The sequence below is a fragment of the Falco peregrinus genome, chromosome 5 (genome assembly GCF_023634155.1).
Source record: "Falco peregrinus isolate bFalPer1 chromosome 5, bFalPer1.pri, whole genome shotgun sequence".
NCBI lineage: Eukaryota > Metazoa > Chordata > Aves > Falconiformes > Falconidae > Falco > Falco peregrinus.
Window position 1 is genome coordinate 43,693,423 of NC_073725.1, and position 20,429 is coordinate 43,713,851.

A 20,429-nucleotide genomic window follows, 5' to 3' on the forward strand; every position below is an offset into this window, starting at 1 on the left:
TCTGTCACTTTGATTGATGTAGGAAGTTGCATGGCATCCTTATCTTCCTCAGCTCCTTCCTGACTGATACTGTACAAGAAAAGTCAGGATGCATATGATGCTAGGTCTGTTAAGATCAACAAAGTCACTGCGCGGTTCTTGATCATTTATAGTGTTGCCTTCCTCATCAGCAGTCACTGAACTCAGAGAGCTGTACTCTGGCAATGTCAGGAATCACTACAACTTCACTACTCACTGCTGTAGTGATTGACTTATGTCAGCAAAGTACAGATGAAGCTGGGTCTGACCCTTTATCAGGATCCTGTTTTTCTGAAGTGTCTTATATAATGTTTGCATGATTAAAAGGGAACAGAAAGTACCAGGGTGGGAAGGCAATAGCCAAACACAGAGTTGCACAACCCTTTGTCCTAGCTATCGCTTCTTTGCATTTCCAGATGAAGCAAAACTCAGGGAGGGGCCTGTACATAGACTCAGTTACAAAATCTTGGTTACTGCTTGCTATGACTTGCACTACACATACACATGGTACAATTAGTAGTGAAGGGTACAACTTGGTCCCTCCTTGCTTAAATTTACTAAATGTGTATCTGGTCAGAACAAATTAAGATTGGTTTTATGTATTTGTATGTTTACAGTGAATTTTAAAAAAATTGTAACCATCAAGTATTGGCCTGAAAAGCCAGAGGGAGTATCCAGGGACATTGTGAAATAACTATGTCCAGACAAGTGGGTTCCTGGGCTAGAGCCTCTTCTGAGGAAAGAGCAGAGTCATGTTATGCACTGCAATTCTTATAAAAGCCCTTATGGCATGACAGGTACAGAGGCACAAACTCTTTGGTCCGTGGTGGGGCAAGGGAAGCTGAGGTTCAGTGTGACTGGCGTTGGAGAGGAGAATCTCTTGGTCCACTGAGTGCTGTGACTTTTGCAAAGCAGCCAGGTGTGGAAGATGCCCTGAGTACCTGGTTAACAACTGCCTTCTGCCTAGCGACTCCTTTCCCACGATAGTCATCATGCTCTGAATCCTCTTTAAGCTACTTTCAAGCTTTTCCTCTAAAGTTCTGCCTGATATATCAGGGTTTCTTCTGTGTTTTTTCCCCAGGATATAAGAACGCTATCTGGAGGTCTGGTATCAGAAAATTTGTCTGCAGAATTTTTGTTTCAGTGTATCTCCTCGTAATACCTAGACTCCTCACCACTCTCACAGCTCTGGCTTTTCTGTCAAGATTGTGCCTCTGTGTCCTTTAGGTTGATGGATAAAGCTACCCGTGGCTTCAGTGGGCTCCTCAGCTCATTTGTCTGTATAGCGAGCTGGGCTCTGCCCTGCAGCCGTGTCTACTTTTCCCAGTCTTAGTGGCTTCAGTGCATGCGCTGTTTTATCAACCCTATAAGAGCCAAACTGCCTGCCTTCAGAAACTGCCACAACGTGTCCATGCTCTGAAAACAATTAAAATTCAAAATAAGAAGCAACTAAATACACCCTGCAACTGCTATGCACAGAGGCAGAGAGCATATGAAGCAAAATCTGTATAGGTTTTTTAAGCTCTCACAGCAAGCATTGTTTAGAAGGAGGCAAATGAACACCAACTTTACAAATCACTTAAGCATTGAACTCCTGTTTAACGTTGTAACCAAAGGCAAAAATTGTGGGTTTAGTTTTCCCTGAAGAAGTTTGTTACATATGCTCAGACAACTCTGCTTCCTGTTCTATTCCCATCACATTCAAGCACAAAATAAGAACATTTCTAGGTGCTTCTGTCTACATTTCTGTTTGATTCTTGCATATTAGTTTCCCATGCTAATGAAATGATTGCAGTCTTATCAGACCAAAAACATCCAAGAGTTGCTGAATGCTCTGCAATGACCTTGAAGGGGAGAGGTCTCTGGCTTTTAAAATCGGTAGCCCAGATGTTGCTGGAGATCATGGTGTCATGCAGTGGTGAGGACTGAACATCGTAACTGAGTCCCCAAACCAAAGAGGATGAACACCCAGTTGTGGGAGCAGATTTTCAAAGAATAGTAGTAGTGATGTTCAGCTTTGAAAGTTTTCTTTGTTGTCTAACTGCCCCAAACTGTATACTCAGGATGGACGTTTGAAATCTTTTCCTGCTGCCTTGTTCTTAATTTCTTGACAAAGATCATCAAGCCCTGTGGTAGAAAAAGGCATTATTAAGAAATAATGGTATATGCACCTTACCAAATGAGATCATGTACTCTGAACAAGAGAACATATTCCTCAGAAGGAGTATGAGTTACCATGCTGATGGCAACCTGTAAAAGTAGCAGCTTGTGGAGTATAGAATTCGGACAAGAGTAGAGGTAATGATGAGTTCCCTAATAAAGCCATGGCGCAGCCATGACAGCAGCCAGAAGGATGCCAAGCCATATGTCTATGCACTTTCAAGGGAAGTAAACGGAACCTTCATTTTTTTTTTTGTACAAGCTGAATGAAGTAAAAAAAAAAAAATCATAGGTTCTCCATTTTTCCTCTGCTGCCATTCATGAACTCAAACAATGAAAACAACTGTGAGTGCAGGTGGTAGCTGAAAGCAATTTTGTTCCTGCATCTGCCTGTACATGCCTCTTGATTTTAATCTTTCAGGAACTTAATTTCTTTTAAAAAATAACAGAATGTGAACAAGACTATGTTTTGCCTTCTGAGATTTCGTGTGAGACAAGATTTTCTTCTTGCATCTTGATGGTTTAATCTGTGCTTTCCATTTTGTTATTTATTCAAAAGGAAGCAAGTAAAATGCTCATGGAAAAAAACCATCACTACTCTTCTACAGCTGTCATCTAGCAGGACAAAAGAAGTGATTGTCCCCCTATACTAAGCACTGGTGAGGCTGCATCTCAAATACTGTGTTCAGTTTTGGGTCCTTCACTTCAAGAGGGATGTAGAGGTGCTGGAGCGTGTCCAGAGAAGGGCAACGAAGCTGCTGAAGGGTCTGGAGCACAAGTCTTGTGAGGAGTGGCTGAGGAAAGTGGGGTTATTTAGTCTGGAGGAGACTCAGGAGGGGATATTATTGCTTGCTACAACTACCTGAAAGGAGATTGTAGGCACATGAGAGTAGGTCTTTTCTCCCAGATAACTAACAACAGAACAAGAGGAGTTGGCCTCAAGTTGTGCTGGGGAGGTTTAGATTGGATATTAGGAAAAAATTCTTCACTGAAAGGGCGGTCAAGCATTGGAACAGGCTGCCCAGGGAGGTGGTTTGATCACCATCCCTGGAAGTGTTTAAAAAAAATGCGTAAATGCGGTACTTAGGGACATGGTTTAGTGGTGGATTTGGCAGTCCTGGGTTAACAGTTGGACTTGGTCTCAAAGGTCTTTTCCAACCTAAATGATTCTATGATTCTATGATCTGATGGGAAGAGCAGCCTATTGAGTCTTATACACCATACAGACATTTTCCACCACAGCATGATGAAACAACCTTATCCTCATTACAGCTAGTGTCTGTCTAAGGCTTCATATGCTGAGAGTAGTTTCTAGTTTTCCTGACATGGCTTTTGTCTTTTGTATGGGTGATGATTCACGGGGCTACAGTTATGCATCACCAGCTCCTAATGTTGAAATGAATGAATATGTTTTCTTTAGGCAGAACCTAAATGGCTTTCCCATGGCAAAGACCATCCAGCCACATGTGATGATTACTTTTTAGTCTAAACATAATTATGTTGTAACCTGCATTTTGGTTTAGGAGGCAGGGACCACTGTTTAGGTACCGTGTAATTACATGGTACTTACTACAGATATCCTACTGCTGCTTGTAAGTTACCATATGATTAAACAACCAACATACATCATCAGAGTGAACTGTGTGTTGCATGATATGTGTCTTCCACAAAGTAGAACAATATTGTAACTTTAAGGTCTCGGACCTTTTAAAATTATTTGGCCTAGTTTAAAGGCATTTGCAGTTTACTTCTTATGACTCTTCTCCAATAGTCGTATTTAAGCTCATCAGGTGATTGTCGAAAGACTTAAAACATTTGAAATCCGAGTCAGTCATTCAGAGTTTCAGATCAGGTAGTATTGCATACTGAATTTATGAAAGGTAACCATTCCAGTCACTTGGAAATGTCTGAAAGACATGAACTACATGTGTTTTCATATGTATTTTACTGAAGCATAGAAACAGAAACCCAGTTTCATGCTTGAGTTAGTACATGCTTCCTTGTGCTTCAAGGTGTTGGGTAGAATTTACTCATTAAAGGCATCTGCCTAGCATGGCTAATGCTAGTGTACAGTGAAGTGTCCAGGCAACCCTTAACAGCATGTGCATCCCACTGGTGACTCTGTACTTCAACCTGTTAAAAATGTATGAACAAAAAGAGCCATGAGACTTGGCAGAATTGTATTTACTAAATGGGTTTCCAGTGATTGCAGGCAAATCAGCTTCCAGCTGTTGGCTTTCTATACTGATGGCAAGTGTACTCTGGACAGCACAGCTACATGCCACCAATTGCCCAGCCATGGGCTGTTTGGACACTCTGGCTGTATGAAACAGATGGGTTATTACAGGTCTGAGCTATTCAGAGGGAAGGGTTGATTCCCTTGTATTTCTAAACCTCTGCAGGTACTACTCCAGCACAGGCTTACCCCTGCCAGCGTTCTTTTTCTTAAAGGGGCCACACATTTTGAAAACATGATTTGAATTTGAACCAAAGATTTTTTCCTTTTTTTTTTTTCTTTTTATGACCATAAATCATGTAACCTTTCCTTTTAGAGCCCTTATTCACACACGCAAACACTATTTTTAAAGATGCATCCAAACTGCTGTTGCTTTTGCTGCAATCTTTGTGTTCAAAATTGAGGCTAGTATCATTCCCAGGGCAGAAATTTCTCATCAGCTGGTTCCGACTGGTATTGAATTTTTATTCTTTTTTGTATTCATTCTTTTTGGTTGGATTATTAAAACTTTAAGCTTGGAACCTGGTACAGCACAGGTCCTGTTCTAACAGGAAAATATGGGAAAGCGTTTGCTCTGATTAAAAGAATTAATCTGAAGAGAGAGTATAATTATCCCGATTGACATTACAGATTTTCCTAAGGCCTTTATGGGACCTTTGATAAGGTACTTTCTTAGAAAGAAAATCTCATCTTTCTAGATCTGAGTGAAAATCTTGTTGTATTAACTGACACTGAGAAAGACATTTTTCTTTTCCCATCCCCATCGTGTATTACTGAGTTGTGTATGAATTTCCATATTTCTCATGAAGGTGTTCAGTATTGAAATTCTGTAAAAACTTAAACATCATAAAGAAACACTTCATCCAGGCAATATTTGCCGTTATTGAAGGGAAATCAGTCCATTTCCCCACCTGTTTGCAGAAGTTTTGTGTGCTTTGAAGTGCAGATGAATACAGCACTTTCATGTAATGTAATTTGCTTTAATGTGAATTAATGCAGCAAAAGAGAGGATACACAAGGGGATTATTGGTGATACCAGACCTAATGTGACTTAATTCCCAAATTGTAAACACTGAGACAATATATTCTCATTTTTCCTCACTTAGAATGTCTACCTGTTCCCTGTTTTGTTCTGCTTGCGTTGCTCTAAGCCAGATGTTTTCATAGGTTCACTTCACAACTGAAGAGAATAGCCTAAAGTGATAGTGAGGTGATGAGTGGAGAAAGGAGGCAAAGAAATGATGAGCCCAGAATTGGTAGTTTCAGCTTCAGGATACAGTGTGTCTGTTGCAATTCTGGTTGAGTATTGGTTTCCATACTCACCAGGAGCACAAGCACACTCCACCCCGCCCTGTCCACGCAAACTTTGTCTAGTGCAGTAAGAGTTAGACCAGCAAACTGATCTTGGTCAAAAATGTTTTGTTTGATTTGGGTTGGGTTTTATTTATTTTTGACCCAGGATAGAGATTTCCTTAGTATTACTCCCCAGTAGTTCACAAAGCGGGGAAATAAACTGTCCAGTGAGGTCTGATGAGTGGTGTGTCCAGCTCTGGTCATCAGGGTGAAGTCATGGAAAGAGGCAGAGTCATCTGCTTTTTCCCTTACAACGGCTGCATTAGAGGGGTCCTCTCAGGGGGGATGCAGAGTTGAACTAGTGACCAGAGTAATATGCTTATGTACGCCCAAACTTTGAGAAACATGTGTGAATAAGAAGCTCTTTCTGAATAGACGCACATGACCTTGCTGCCCTGAAGCCCAAGTTGCACATGAACATCTACCAGCTTCTGTCTTGTTTTGAGCTGTATGTTCACTGCTGACTGCTTCTGCTTGTGGCAAACCCATACTGAACTCTGTATCCAGCACAAACGTGGTGGGCAAACAAGGAACCAGAGACCATATAGCTCTGGCAGGATGTTGGCAGTAGAAGAATACAGCGCTAGATTCCCTTCTGAAAATTCCTTCTAGCATAAAAAAATTCTTATTGCATGGTATTTTAGTGTTAGTTTTTATGTATAGACGTGAAACATGGTTTAAGGGCTGCTCTGAAACTTCTCTAATGATTCATGGTCTTCCCTGACATGCTGTAAGATCTCGTTTTACATGGATAGAAATATGTGACTATTACATACATAGAATTAGCTTCAGTAGTTTAGGAAAGATTAATAGAAGTAATATAATATAGCATTATATAATGGGTGTGGAATTAATCTAATGCCTAATAATATCAAAGTTATATTTGAAATAACACTGATTTACTACAGTAGAAACCAGACATTCTGCAAAGTTTCTTTCTGTTATGCATAATTTTAAAGCAGGCTTTTTAAAATTTAAAAAATAATCCTTTCCTTTTCTGCAACATTTTTATTGCCAACTTCTATAAAAAGAATGACAACTCAGTGTGATGGCATTATTATTCTTTTCCTTAATTTTTTTTTTTTTTAACTTTGGGGAATAATGATTTCATCATAATCTGAAAGTCTTTCGTTTTTCATGAAATTCAAGTGATAAGTATGATTCACATTTCATGTGATTTATCCAGTTAAGAATTAGCTTTAAAAGTTAGAAGGAAGAGGAGAATAAGCAGGGCAAGCAGAAAAGCTTATGACAGTTAATTTTATTAGACTCTGTGGCAGTATAGGAGAAAAGAGGCATAGCAGCAAAAGAAAATAAAATCTGTATTGCTATTACAACAGTTTGATGCAAAGATGAACCTTTTTTTATTTAATGTTTTCAAAAATTAAAAGACTAATTTGCTTAGTTCCATCCAAACATTTAATTCATGACAAGAGCTGTTCAGACACAGTGATATCTTACCCAGCCAGTAGAAGACACACTTATATCAGAAACAGACTTGCAAAATTAGACTTTCCCCCAGCAGCTCTATTCAAGCCTCATCCCAGGGTTTAGCAGCAACAAGGTTACTGCAGTGACACAGCTGCTAAAATATTCAGCCCAAGGGAGGTAATTCTCCCACCAATCTCTTCTCTCTGGTTCCGGCCAGTCTAGGAACCATGCTGGTCTTTGTTTGGCCAGAGCTGAGAGGCACGTGGGAGCTATCACATGGTGGTATTTCACCAAGTAGATACTGTATTTCATGCCTGTGTCCAAGAATTTTCCCTGGGGAAGTATGCATCTGATCGGACAGGAACTGATACAAGTCATTAGACTCTAAATAACCTTTGGGTTTGTTTCTCCTGAACTTGAGGGCATTCACAATTTAAAGCCATTTAAAGTATGGGAACAGATACTTCAGTTACAATTAAAGTTGCAGGTTGTTTGCAGTCCATCACGGTGTCCTTACTTAAAAGTTCTTGTCTTGCTCGTATACTCTTCCGTGTGATAGCTAACAGCCTCCTGACAAGGCATGTCTTGTGGCATGTCAGAAGAAAAACCTCTACTAGAACAGTTTCATGATACATAATCCCCTAAATCCCTTTGCTGAATTGAATAGGGTATTCATCAGAATGGGTTATATTCCATCAGATCATACACTTTTCACAACAGCCATGAGTAAGTAGGGAAGCTACAGCAAGATGGGAAACTTCCTGCCATTTAGTCACTGACATACATTGCACGTTCTCAGTTTTTCCAGATAATGCTTTCAGTATTAACAAAGAAGCAGGAAAAATAATGGTGAAAAACGAATCTTCTGGCTTTTAGATACCTACATAAGTAACACAGGAGTACAGCCAAGAGTATGAGGATTCTGGTTAGCTTCTCTTTTTTTCTCTCATGCAGACACACAAGAAGTCCTTGTAAGGTTATGCAATTAAGAAACAGTGTTATACTTATGCCTTGTGGGGTTTAGCTTTCAGATAGCCCACTTTTTAGGCCGAAAGAAGAAATGGACTGGTGCATTCAATCTAATCAAGCAAAAGAAAAGCCAAAAAATATGTATAATCTATCTCTAATTCATATTCCCCAGAAGGCTGAAAAAAAAAAAAATTACAGAGTGAGAGATTGGTTCATTTTTATACTGATCTTGAAAGCCCATTAAGGTATTTAACTTTCATGGATTGTCTGAGGGATCTGGAGTTGCTGTTATCCTTTTGTTTAATTATGCTGTAATCTTCATGCAATTACAGTAATGATAACATTCTTCCACAGACATAACAATAAATTAGCCATCTGGGGATAAATGACGTTACTTAATACTTACTTCAGTGAAGTATCAAAGAAATATTGATATGGCTATATAGGACAGGATGTGAAAGTAAATGGCATTATCTGTTTCTAGAATTCAGCATTCTGATATATTTTAGAAGCTTAATAACATAACATATTCTTGAATGTGCTTCAGCATGAAATAGTTGGTGGAGAAATATCAGGAAAAGCACAGGGAAAACACATTTTAGCATAGTTGAAAAATATAAAGTGCAGAGTTTTGTGGGCTATGCTTTATCCAACTATACAAATATTTGTCAGCTTCACCAAATAAATATGTGAGCAACACTATTCCTAATATGTTTTATTTCCCCCATGACACATCTTGCCATTATTTTGATCTAATGTAAAAGTGTCTTTTGAGTCCTTATGTAGTTTAATTTCAGAAAGGAGAATAGATTAATCACGTTTTTACAGTTACTGCTGAAGAGAAAAAAAGAATGTAAGATGAAAATAAGTGGTATGTCAGAAACAGCGAGATGGAGAACAAGAAACATCCTGAAAATAAAAGCAACTCAAAATTTTTAAGCTGCTCTCAAGCGCTAATTAAAATAATTTAAAAAGAATACCATCCTACTGGGCTTTCAACCAAAGAGAAAACTTGGAGCTCTGAGCTTTGCCAAATGAGGTATCAGATACAATCATAAGTTGATGAAAAATATTTTGAAAATATACTTTGAAATGGAAAAAACATACGGAAACTTTACAGACAGGGAGAGAATTTTACCAGTTGATAAAGCTCAAATACCTTTTTATTGGTTAGGGAGCTGGTCTGCCTATTCTCAATGCATTTCTACGACGCTGGTTATAATTGTACTAAGGTAAATTAAATAAAGGAGTGGAATTGAACTGATGTAATAACTATTTCAAGAACATGTTTATAGTGTCAGTCCAAACAAATGTCTTGTAACCTAATGAGAAGGTGCATCTGAAGCAGTAATGTTTTGTTACCCCAGAGAAGAGTAGCTGCAACAAAAAGGCTGAATCTTTCTCTACCACTTAGAACAATTAGATTTATTAAAAAGAGAGACATGAGCAGGAAGAGTTGTTAATGTGTGTGGAATACACTTCTATAGGAGGCGTCTAGTTTCTGTAGCCTCATTTACATGTGGCACAAAACATAATTTATTCTCTTGTTTGAACAGAGCAAAGTTGTTTTGTGTGCTGCAATTGAAATGAACTTTCTCGAATGGCTAATGAGTAAAATGATGTCAGGATGTTATTAGCTGCTAATTTTTAATAAAGCTTTCTTTACAAAAATCTTTTAGAAGTGAATGACTGCATGAGAACCAATTGCTTAAAAGGTGGTGTTTTCCAGTGGTTGAACAATATGGAATTATCTGACACTCTGAAAACACAAATACATGTCTTCTAGAGTTATGCTCGTGTTCTCTATCTTATATTGACTCCAGCTGATGGTTAGATGTGCCTAAGTAACAACACTCCTAAAATTTTCTGGCCTTCCTGCTGAGGAAATTTGGCTTGCTTGTGCTTAAGGAAGGCAAGGCAATAGTTTTCCCAAGTGATAGCAGTGTTCTCTAGCATCTTACTACGGAAAAAGTGCATTAAAGAATTATCTGTTCACATAGTGAAAGATTTTATTGGTTTGATGTTTGGTTTGGGGGTTTACTTATGTAGGTACATATTAGCATGTGACTGGCAAATAGAAGAGATCCTAGATGGGATTTCTGTGGGCTGGGCTCACTAATACGTCTGGGCCAATGTATTGCAGTGATCTGAGCAAGGGAGCACATGAGACCGAGCGCACCCAGCCTGCGGCGGCTCTGAGGGCAGAGGCTGCAGTTCTCTTCCTGCCTTTGCTATACTCCAGTAAACTTTACAGAGAGTGCAGATATGTTTCTCTAACTCCTACTTCACTACCTCAGTCTGGGCTTCCTAGCTACAAAGAGCAACAAAAATACACTCTTGTGTTCCCTATTTAGTTCATTTGCAGCTTTCTATTTACAAACAGAAATATCGAGAAATTGCTGAAATGGTCTTTAAGGTTCATCTCATGAAGATGTGCTGAGATTTTGATGGTTAGAATTAAATACAATAGTATTTGGCTCAGAATGTGCCAAGTCTAAGAACCATTTTAAATTTTGAAATTACTGCTAGAACCTCAGTCTACAGGATATTTATATAAACTGTCATGTCTTGCTTCTCAGTCCCTATCTCTGGTCTATTTTTCCTACTGTTCTGTTAACTAGTAATTTAACAAGAGGAATGAATGCATCTTTTTGCATCACCAATGTCAGTGAATTGGAGAACTCAGAAGAAGAGTTTTTGATCCACTTTCCAAATCTTTTCTTTGGCAAGACAGTATCTCTGGCAACTGGAGACATCAAGATAGCATATGAATAAATTTTAGGGTTTGAGGTTTCTTTACCCCCCATTAAGTTGCAAGCAGCTTATGTTTGTCTTGGTTGATGATGGCCAACTCTGCTTGACAGAACCCAGGTATTAAACACTTCTTTAGCCCCACAGCTGGTTATGGGCCATTTTTTAAACAAGTCCAAGGTAGAGTCTCTTATTGTTTCTCTCCTACTGTGTTCTTCATTGGGGTTAGGGAAGTAGATCCTCAGATGAGATAGATAACATCCCATTTTATGTTAGTCTTTCAACAATATATAATTGCTAGGTTGGGGGTGAAGTTGTGAAAATTGTGGTAAATCTTATGTACAGTACTGTACTTGTGCTGATTCTGATTTCTAACAAAAATGGGCAGTGCACTGGGTCTGAGATGGTAAGGACAGTAGAAGCACTGCTATGTGTTGGGTTAGCTTTGAGGTCATATGAGATACCACAAAATGCCCCCAGGCAGATCCTCTCAGATGCTTTGATTATGCTGACACCAAAAAAGAAGCAGTCAAAGAGTCAGGAAGCTCCTGCCAGTTCCTCTACCGTTTTCTCTCTCGGCTGCACAAAGTGTTTTCAGTGTTCTGGGGGAAAATGAGCAGCAGAAGTCATGTACTCTCACCCTGCTTAAGTGAGAAAATGAAGAGGGAGAAATGAAAGGATGATTCTGCTATGCCACAAGACATTTCAGGGTATGCGTGAGAGTGTGTTGTTACATCTCTGCAAAGCTTGTTGCATACATGAATATACAAGCTGAAATCAAGGCTTTCCCTTGGGTGACCTGGGTTGGAGCCTATCCTCTTAGGAAAACCACTTTCCTCTGGTTCCATTTTTCAGAAGCTGCTCTGCTATTTCCCCTCTAGTTTATATGCTGCAAAGGCACTTGAGTAAACCCACACTGAACTGTGCGCTCAAATGGCAGCTCTGCCTTTGCCCAGTGACAATCTCTCTCATGCAAAACCTTTCATTGTTCAGCTGCTCCTGGCAGGCAGTTCCTTTTCAGCTAAATAACTGCAGCTTGTTGTATTACTAAGGGTTTTAACATATGGTTTTACTTAACATTAGCTGCCTGATAAGAAAATGAACAATTTTTTCCCCCCCAAGTCTTATTTCTTTCTACATTTAGTATTTTCTATGAGATGGTTAGATTTGTTTGTTGTTTTGAGCTCCAGGTTCTTGTAGCCCTCCGTTGGTTTGGAGTTTTTTCAATGCATGCTTTTTCTTTTGGTCTTAAATTCCAAGTATCATCTTTTCACTTCTCTGATCTGGAATTAAGTAAGCTATCTCAAGAAAAATGTATGTCATGCATATTTTGCTTCCCTGAGTCAACACCTTCAGGCACATTGTATAGCAGAAAAAGCCTTCTCTGGGGACTCCCTGACACGCTTCAGATAATGTTAACCAATGTGGAAGGGGAGCAGTTAAGTTACCTTTAAAACACATGAGGCTTTTAGATCATAAAAATAATATTGATGTCTGTACCTGAAACAGGAATGCTGCTGTACAAAAGGTACGTGAGCCAACTCGTACCATGGTGGCAAAAACACCTGATAACTAGACTTGATTCATGGAGCTTTGATGGAACTTACCCACCATTCAATCAAGCGTTCAAATTCTTCAGAACAAGTGGATATGTGCTTTCATATTTAAGATTTTTTTTATATGTATACACATATATGTGTGTATATATACATGGTTTATATATGGTTTTCTCCTCTGTGTGAGTGTGCATTTGTACACTATGAGGGCTAAGAGTATACCCTCCTTGATTTATAAGTGGCTTTAACATTAGATCATCCTTAGTTTTAGTTAACTTTATATATACACATAAAACTTACAAAATGCTGAGCACTCTTTCCTGTATGTCTTATTTCCAGTATTTAGGAGCATATTGTGCTTCCAGGTATAGTAAAGAAGAGCTCTACCAACCCCTCCCACAAAGGAGAGATTAAGTGGTTCAGGAAATTGCAGGTCTGAAAAATTCTTCCTTGACTAAAAGAATCAACCATGAGCATTTACCACTGTCAGAAAATTAGGTCACAGATAGTATAAGCCAATTTTCTGCAGAATTCCATTCAGAAATAAGTTAATTTTACATTTGCTGCTTTTTTTAAGTTGTAGTGGAAATGATAAAATGCCCATGCTCAACGGTGGCTTCAGCTTTTGAATCTCTGGGATGATTTGAAATGACTTTGTGTTTCTTTTCAAGTTGTTCCAAAGCATGACTGGAGTTCTCATTAGAATGATCTTCATGCAAGGCCTGCCTGCTTCCCAGCTATCATCCACCTCCTGCTTTCCATTTTTGTCTAAAGTAAAGCTGCATCCGGCAAACACTTGGAAATACGCTCTGTGGATACTAATTACCTGGGCTGGTTTACTCAGTTATGTGTTCCAGCACAATTAAGTCCTTTCTTCTCCTATTGTATCTGCCTCATTATTAGTTATAATGGTGACATTTATACTGTAAATGGGATGAAAGCATGAAAGGGAAACTGTGTAAGGATAGGACCGTTGTGCAAAGGATGAATAAGTACTGAAGTATTAAGGCTAATTGTAATATATGAACATGGATTCAAAGGTTTTGCTTGTATTATCTTAAAGATATTTTTGAGGAATGTTTTCAAGTTTACAGACCTACCCAAGATTGTTTTAAAATATGTGTGCAAGTGACCACAGGGATAATAATCAGCACAAATATTCTATGAAATTAAACATATTTAAAATGTGTAAATAAGCAAAAGAGAATACTTTTGAAGACGATATTTTAGAAGCAGACAGCAATAAATAAGAAATAATGAAAATGCATTTCAGGGACTATGCTTTGGCAGAATTGTTTGCTATCCTAAAATGATGACTAATAGAGTAGAATTACAGCCACCGTTGTATATTCTGAAAGTTCAGGTTTATACATGACTTGTAAATTTGTGTGGGCACATTTTTTTTAATTGGTGTTTCTCTCTCCCTATCAATTAGCAAAGGTATTTCGATATTAACTGAAAGAATCTCTCTCCCTCAGAAAAACAAGACAGTTGTAGTTTAGTCCTAGGAATTAATTTAGTAGTTGGAGATGTCCAGATATTAAAATACTGTATCATTTGAATACATAGGTGTGTTTTAAATGAAGCAAAAGCAGCTAGGTTTCTAGCTCACCCTTTTGTCAATGCCAAGTGTTTCCAACTGAATCTTTTGTTGTATTTTCTCCACACCTGGCTGAGGTCTCTTATCACCTCCACTTGAGTTGACTTGATTGTACTTGGTCTTAATTGCTCTTAGCCATGCAAGAAAACATTTCCAAAGAACCACCTTTTTTGTTTGTTTGTTTATAGCATCTTATGACTTGTAGAACTAGTTCCATGAACAGTTAGCAAGTATTTACCAACATGTTTCAGGAGTGGACAGGAGTAGAAGTATGATTAAAATGCTTCAGAAACTTGTTATTTTTTCTTGCTTTCGGAGATTTCCTATATCATATCAAACAAGCCTTTTAACAAACCTTTCTCAGCTCACAGTGGTTAGGGTGGAGATACTGTTGTTAAGAAAGTGTGGTTGCACACTAATAGTTTTTTTAGTATTGTATATTAACTGGAGTTGGCTGGAAAATGGTGTTTCTACCTTAAGGGTAATTCCAGTTCAACTTTGTCTTCCGTTCTAGAATTTCACAGTTGTGTTTTGGGGATAGACTTATAAGCTTCTTCATCATGTGTTGTATTGCGGTGATGTTAAGTGTGAAAAGAAATGACCTTGTGGGCTTGACAGTAAAAGTGGTTGTGGAGGAAGAAAGCCTCTCAATATGACTGAAGGAAAAGAAAACACAAACAAGCATCAATACTGTTGCAGTGGATACTATCATATGCCAGTAAGGAACTGAAACTCTGTGAGACATCTTCCAAATAGTATTTTTTCTGTTAGAAAATTTTCAGCCAGCTCTAATATTCTTGTTATTGGTGTGTTTGCTGTTGGAATATACTTCATTAAATCAACGAAAGGAGAAAAAGCAAACACTTCAGCATAAGACACCATCTGGTAAACACTTTAAGAGGAAAGGTAATATGCATGCCTCAGTTTTGAAGATCTACCTATAGTTCAAATCAGCTTTGTCATTTTTGACCAGCAAGGCAAAGGCTAAAATAAAAATTAACAAAAGATTCGCTCTGGGGCGATGGGAGTTTTTAAGTTGATCTTCAGGTTGGGGCATCTAAAGAACTTAGTCCCATTATCAGTTGAAGTGGAGTTGGCAAACCTAAAAAATAAAGGTTTATTTGTAGACCATTTATTCTTTAAAATTATAGGGCTTCCTGCTATTAAAATACACAAAGTATTGCTTCGAAGAAAACTGCAACATTACTGTATTCACTGTAGATGTCTGTTCTTCCTTGAAGGAAGAACTCCAGTTCCAAACCAGTAAGAGGTTTTGGGTGAGCATTTCTGATGGAAGAAGCCCACTATTGATCTGAGGAGTATTGTGGATTTATGCCTGAATAGGATAAACTAGTGAGACCTGACACTGCAGAGAATGTAGCAGAAATGCTGCGTGGCTTATAATTATGAAAAAATCCTATCTGCTCCACTCTGCATCTAACTTTTTTTTTTTTTTTTTGAAAAAGATTGTCACCTCTTCTTGTCTGAAAGTCTCTTACTCTGTGTCTCTGAAAATATGAAAAAGGATTAGTCTAATTTTTGGAGAGGTAACAACTTGCAAAAGCAAAGCATATTGCTGGGTTTTGGGAGGAATAGAAAACACTATAGAATATGCATGGTGGTAAATGGCTTATTTTGGTAATGCCACATAGCTGCGTTTTGTCCGTAAGTGGAGTTATTCTTCCTTGAGTTTGCTCTGGTTTTATTTCTGTATAAAAACTTGCTGCTTGAACTAATTGTTCCATTGTTTATCTTGGATTTTGTTATTCTGGCAGCCATCATGGACTTTTTCCTGAAATTTTAGCTTTTACTTAATTTATTATAAAATTTGTGGTGGGATTAATTTCTCTCATATGACCCTATAATGCTCTGGCAATGCCTAGTTCAACCTGCCATTCTATTAAATCTTTTCAGAAGTTACTAAAATGGACTCTTTTTTTTATTTTTTTATTTTATTGTAGGTTTCATATATACTGGAGAAGTTGTCCATCGAATGCTAACAGCTACACAATATATTGCACCCTTAATGGCAAATTTTGACCCCAGTGTGTCAAGAAATTCAACAGTCAGATACTTTGATAATGGTATGTAGTAGTCCTTCATAAATTAACGTGTCTGTGTCCCTTCACTCTTCATATTTTCCTATTTTTTAAGGAAGAATGAAGATTTTTTAAAAAACCTTTTTTGTTATCTTTTTTAACTCACAGGCTGTATAAAGCATGTGGCTAGATATCCATAAACGGTTCTTAACTTAGTACACAGTTAAGGAGTCATGAATGCTTTTTCCTAATTGGACAGATATATTCTGGATGTTGAAGTACATAAACTAATAATGTATTTTATCACTTTTAAAAGGAAAAATCTGCCTTGTATAAAAGTGCAAGTTCCTGTTACTTCAAAATACATATCGTAAATACCAACCACCCACTAGCTAAATTGAAAATAGTGTTTGTGGGATGCAATAGCAGGAATACACAGAAGCAGGGCAGGTATAAGGTTAATAGACCTGTTGATGACTAAGTGTGCATGGAGTCCCACGACTGGAATCAAATACATTCATCTACACCATGAATTCTCAACAGTTCCTTTTATAAAAGACTGAAAGGGTAAAAGGCAAACTGTAGTGTTATACTTGAAGCTCTCAGAGATATTTCAAAGGCCTTGAATGTGTGGATATTTGTCTCATGAAGTCAGCTGTAATCAGTATTTTGAAAATGTAACCTATGTGATTAAAAGGCATCTGGTGCCTTACCTAGGGCCTTTAGTGATCAAATACAATGGCAGTGACTATCTGTTCTGAATTTAAAACTTAGAGTTTAGTATCATGACTTAGTATCATAAGATCTATGGTTGTTTTCATTCTTCCTGGATAAGGCTGTGCTGTTCTATGTGTGTTTATTCATAGTGAGTTTAAGCACAAATTATGAACATGTTCAAAAATATGTCACATTTCCAACCAGGTGTATTAATTTTTATTTTTTAGATCAGCAACCAAAATGTATCCTATAAACTTTGCACCTAGTCATAACCTTTCCTTTCAATCTAGTCATTGCTCGCATTTGTTAAAAAGCCAATAAAATAGGCTTGCATGAGAAAATCTTACTCCCTGCATGGAGAATTTTAAAACAGGAAAAAATATTATTTTCATTTTGTAAATTATCTGACATTACGGCATGAGTTTTGCCATCTTTACTGAAATAATCTGAGGATTCAGGGGAAGGCATTGCTAATTCTCATTGCATTCCTTACTTTCAGTCTTCATATCAGGTGTATCAGGCCGTAGCATATGGTTTTCATGACAAGGTTGAGTACTATGAAATTTTGGATCCCTCTTCATGTGTAAGGCATGATGATCTTTTGGGCCCCATGTCCTTTAGGACAAAGAATTTGCTATCTTACCCCAAATAAAAAGGAACTGAGCCAATTTTATCTTCAGCTCCTTATTTCTGATTCATCCATGTTTTATCCCTGTGGGTAAGTTTGCCACTTTAGAGCAGGGTGAGCACATTGTGGTGACTCGTGAAGTCTCACTCATGCAGCTAACTACAAGGAACTTAAGTACACATGGATCTACGTAAAGGCCCTGGCAACGAGAAGATTGTTTTGGAGGCACCTGACTTCCACTTAAGCTTGGGATTCTGAGATGCACATAGATCTGAGGTACTCAAAGACTGACTAGAATCTCTGGCTATTTTTGCTCCAATAATTTTTAGAAGTCCCTTTAATTAATTTAAAATGAAATTTAATACAATAAAATATTCAGAAAAGCTAATGAATGTGGTCACAGAAGGAAAAATGCACTGTGTGCACTGTGCGCACAATTAATGAGCATGTACTATACTTATGAAAGACACATGGGGCAATAATGTGGTGAACTTAGTGCACCAAAAATTTGCATGCTTATAGTTTCATGACATCCCCTACCAAGTTGTGTTCATGAAAATTACAGCACAGAAGATCTGTTACAAAAGATGTTTCAAGGATATATGAAAAATAAATTGAGCTGGGTGCATACTGACCTACCTTGAGCATTCTAGGAAGAAATGAAATTAAAGTGGTGTGAATCAAAGCACATAAGTGCTCCTATTAGTGCCGAAGAGAAGTATGTTGAGGAAGGCATATAAAGACAAAAAAGTAATTTTCAATAAACATGGTTTTGGTGATAAGTTTCTTTTAGCCAAGCTGCTTGAATATAACCCTCAACATCTGTAAAACATGCTCACAGAGTATGCAAGTTGCTTGGGGTACATTTTCAGTGTGGTAAGTGGATATTCAGCCAGAGAACTCCCATGAATATTAACAAGCCACTTGCAACTAAATCCCTGCACACCTGACTCAGTATTTACCCCATCTGTAAACTCTTAGTGGTTTTAATTTAAACTACATTTATTTATTGCCAACACCTAATATTTTTCAACTTGCAGAACCTCAGCAAGGGCTTGCACCTTGCAGAAAAAAAATGCTATTTATATTAATGCAAAGTTAATGGAAGCATCTGAATTCTTCAAATAATAACTTTTACTAAACAGGCAATGCTATTAGCACTTCACATTTCAAAGTCATCAGGGCATATATATATAGTGTAAAAAGCCTCTGCAGAGCAGTGGTTGTGGCAGCACACCTGAACTCTGAGTGTTGGATCCTCCCTTTAGTGATTATTTACTCCTTGTGCAATTCCAAACAAGTTACTTGGCCACTCTTACTTTAGCAGACTTTTCTGTGAGTAGTTGAGATAGTTTTTTGTGGCACTGTGGTGTCTGCCTTTAAGAGGATTTCAGTTGCAGCTTGTGTTTGTAATACATTTGGCATTTCGAGATGTTGGGCTGAAAGTTGCTGAAAGAGACAAATCACTGTTCTTGTTTCACATAACTGCAGTTAAGTACTTTTCCTACAGTCAGTTAATATTTTTCTCACATTTTTTTCTTCCCTTTGCCTCTCTGCCCCCACTCTGGGGTTCACAGGCACAGCACTAGTTGTCCAGTGGGACCATGTACATCTGCAGGATAATTACAACCTGGGCAGTTTCACTTTTCAGGCTACCCTTCTCAGTGATGGGCGTATCATTTTCGGCTACAAAGAAGTAAGTTGGGTCTGAAAATTGTCATTTAAGTAGAAAAATTACTTTATACCTGCCAGGAATTTCCCTGCATTTTTTTGGGTGGGGAGCGTATTTGGAAGTTCAGATACATAAGATCATTATATTGCTTATAAGATCACCATTTTGCTGAAAATGTGATATATATAAAAGTGATGTTCATGTGATGGTCTTGAAAACCATCAACACATCTCAGATGTGCAACTCCTGGATTTCAGCTGGCCTTTTTTGAGTGATTGTAAGAGTTGATTGTTTAGTAAATTCCTCTTGGGTTTTGAAAGGTAGGGCCCAGTTTGCTCAATTAGTTCACTTAATTTGGGTGTCTTTGAAAGTACTCTGGAATCAGTGGTTTGTATTGAGGTCACCTTTCTCCTGCAGCTATCATTTCTTAGCAATTGACATGTTTCAAAGTTCATATATTTCAAATAAGAAATAACTGGTTTGTGTCTCTAGCTCTGTGAGGTTTTCCATCTGTTTGGTGATGACACTGGTTAGACTGAGGCCATTTGGTTTGCCTTCATAGCAACAATACATTGTTGTCTTGGTTGGACTCTTCTGCATTCTCTGAGTGTTTCAGAATTTAAGTTGTTACTTGAGGTGATCTGCTTTTATTCTTGTTAAGGTCCTGGAGGCTATATCCTGGAGGCTATAGCTCCAGTTGAATTTCATGCAAATGAGAATCAGAAGGTAGAAAAGCTCAAATCTTTAGGGACAAAGACCAATTTCTTTCTTTTTTTGGATTATTTTAATCTCAGTTTAGCATGCCAAGTATGACTTTCTCTTCAAGATGTAAGTCTCTCTGTTACCATCCTTATATTAAAAAATGTAATCAGTGATGCAACTGAATGTCCAGACTTTCAAAAATATGGGTTCTCTTCTCTCTCTGCTATAAACCAGTTATGAGCTCCAGGCTTGGTTTCCATGCCTGTGTTAGAGCCATGTTCCTGAATGAAGCAGAAGTAATAGTACTCCACTCTCCTTCATTAGAAAGCTAGTGAGGATCTGGGTTATTCTACTAGAAGTAGTCATATCTTCATCTAAGATAGGTGTCTCTGCACTTAGCCAACAGGATTGCTGCAGGACACCCTTACTGGATTAGTTTTGTAGACACAAGAAACTTCTCGTATGCCCACATACCTGGCTTTCCTTGTCTTACAAAAGACATGCTGATGCAGAGTCTGCTTAGGCTATTTCATATATGTTATATATACATATATGTTCATATATACATATACATAATGTTATGTACAGGCTAGTAGA

At 37.9% G+C, this 20,429-nt stretch overlaps 1 protein-coding gene across 1 annotated transcript in view; it reads left to right on the forward strand.

Annotated features, from left to right (window-relative positions):
* The window catches only part of PLXDC2 (plexin domain containing 2), a 271,467-nt gene that overhangs the window by 181,594 nt on the left and 69,444 nt on the right, over nucleotides 1-20,429 (forward strand). The window contains exons 5-6 of the mRNA XM_055805874.1: nucleotides 16,036-16,158; nucleotides 19,036-19,154. Coding sequence (XP_055661849.1) covers nucleotides 16,036-16,158; nucleotides 19,036-19,154 — 242 coding nt within the window. The remainder of the gene's footprint in view (nucleotides 1-16,035; nucleotides 16,159-19,035; nucleotides 19,155-20,429) is intronic.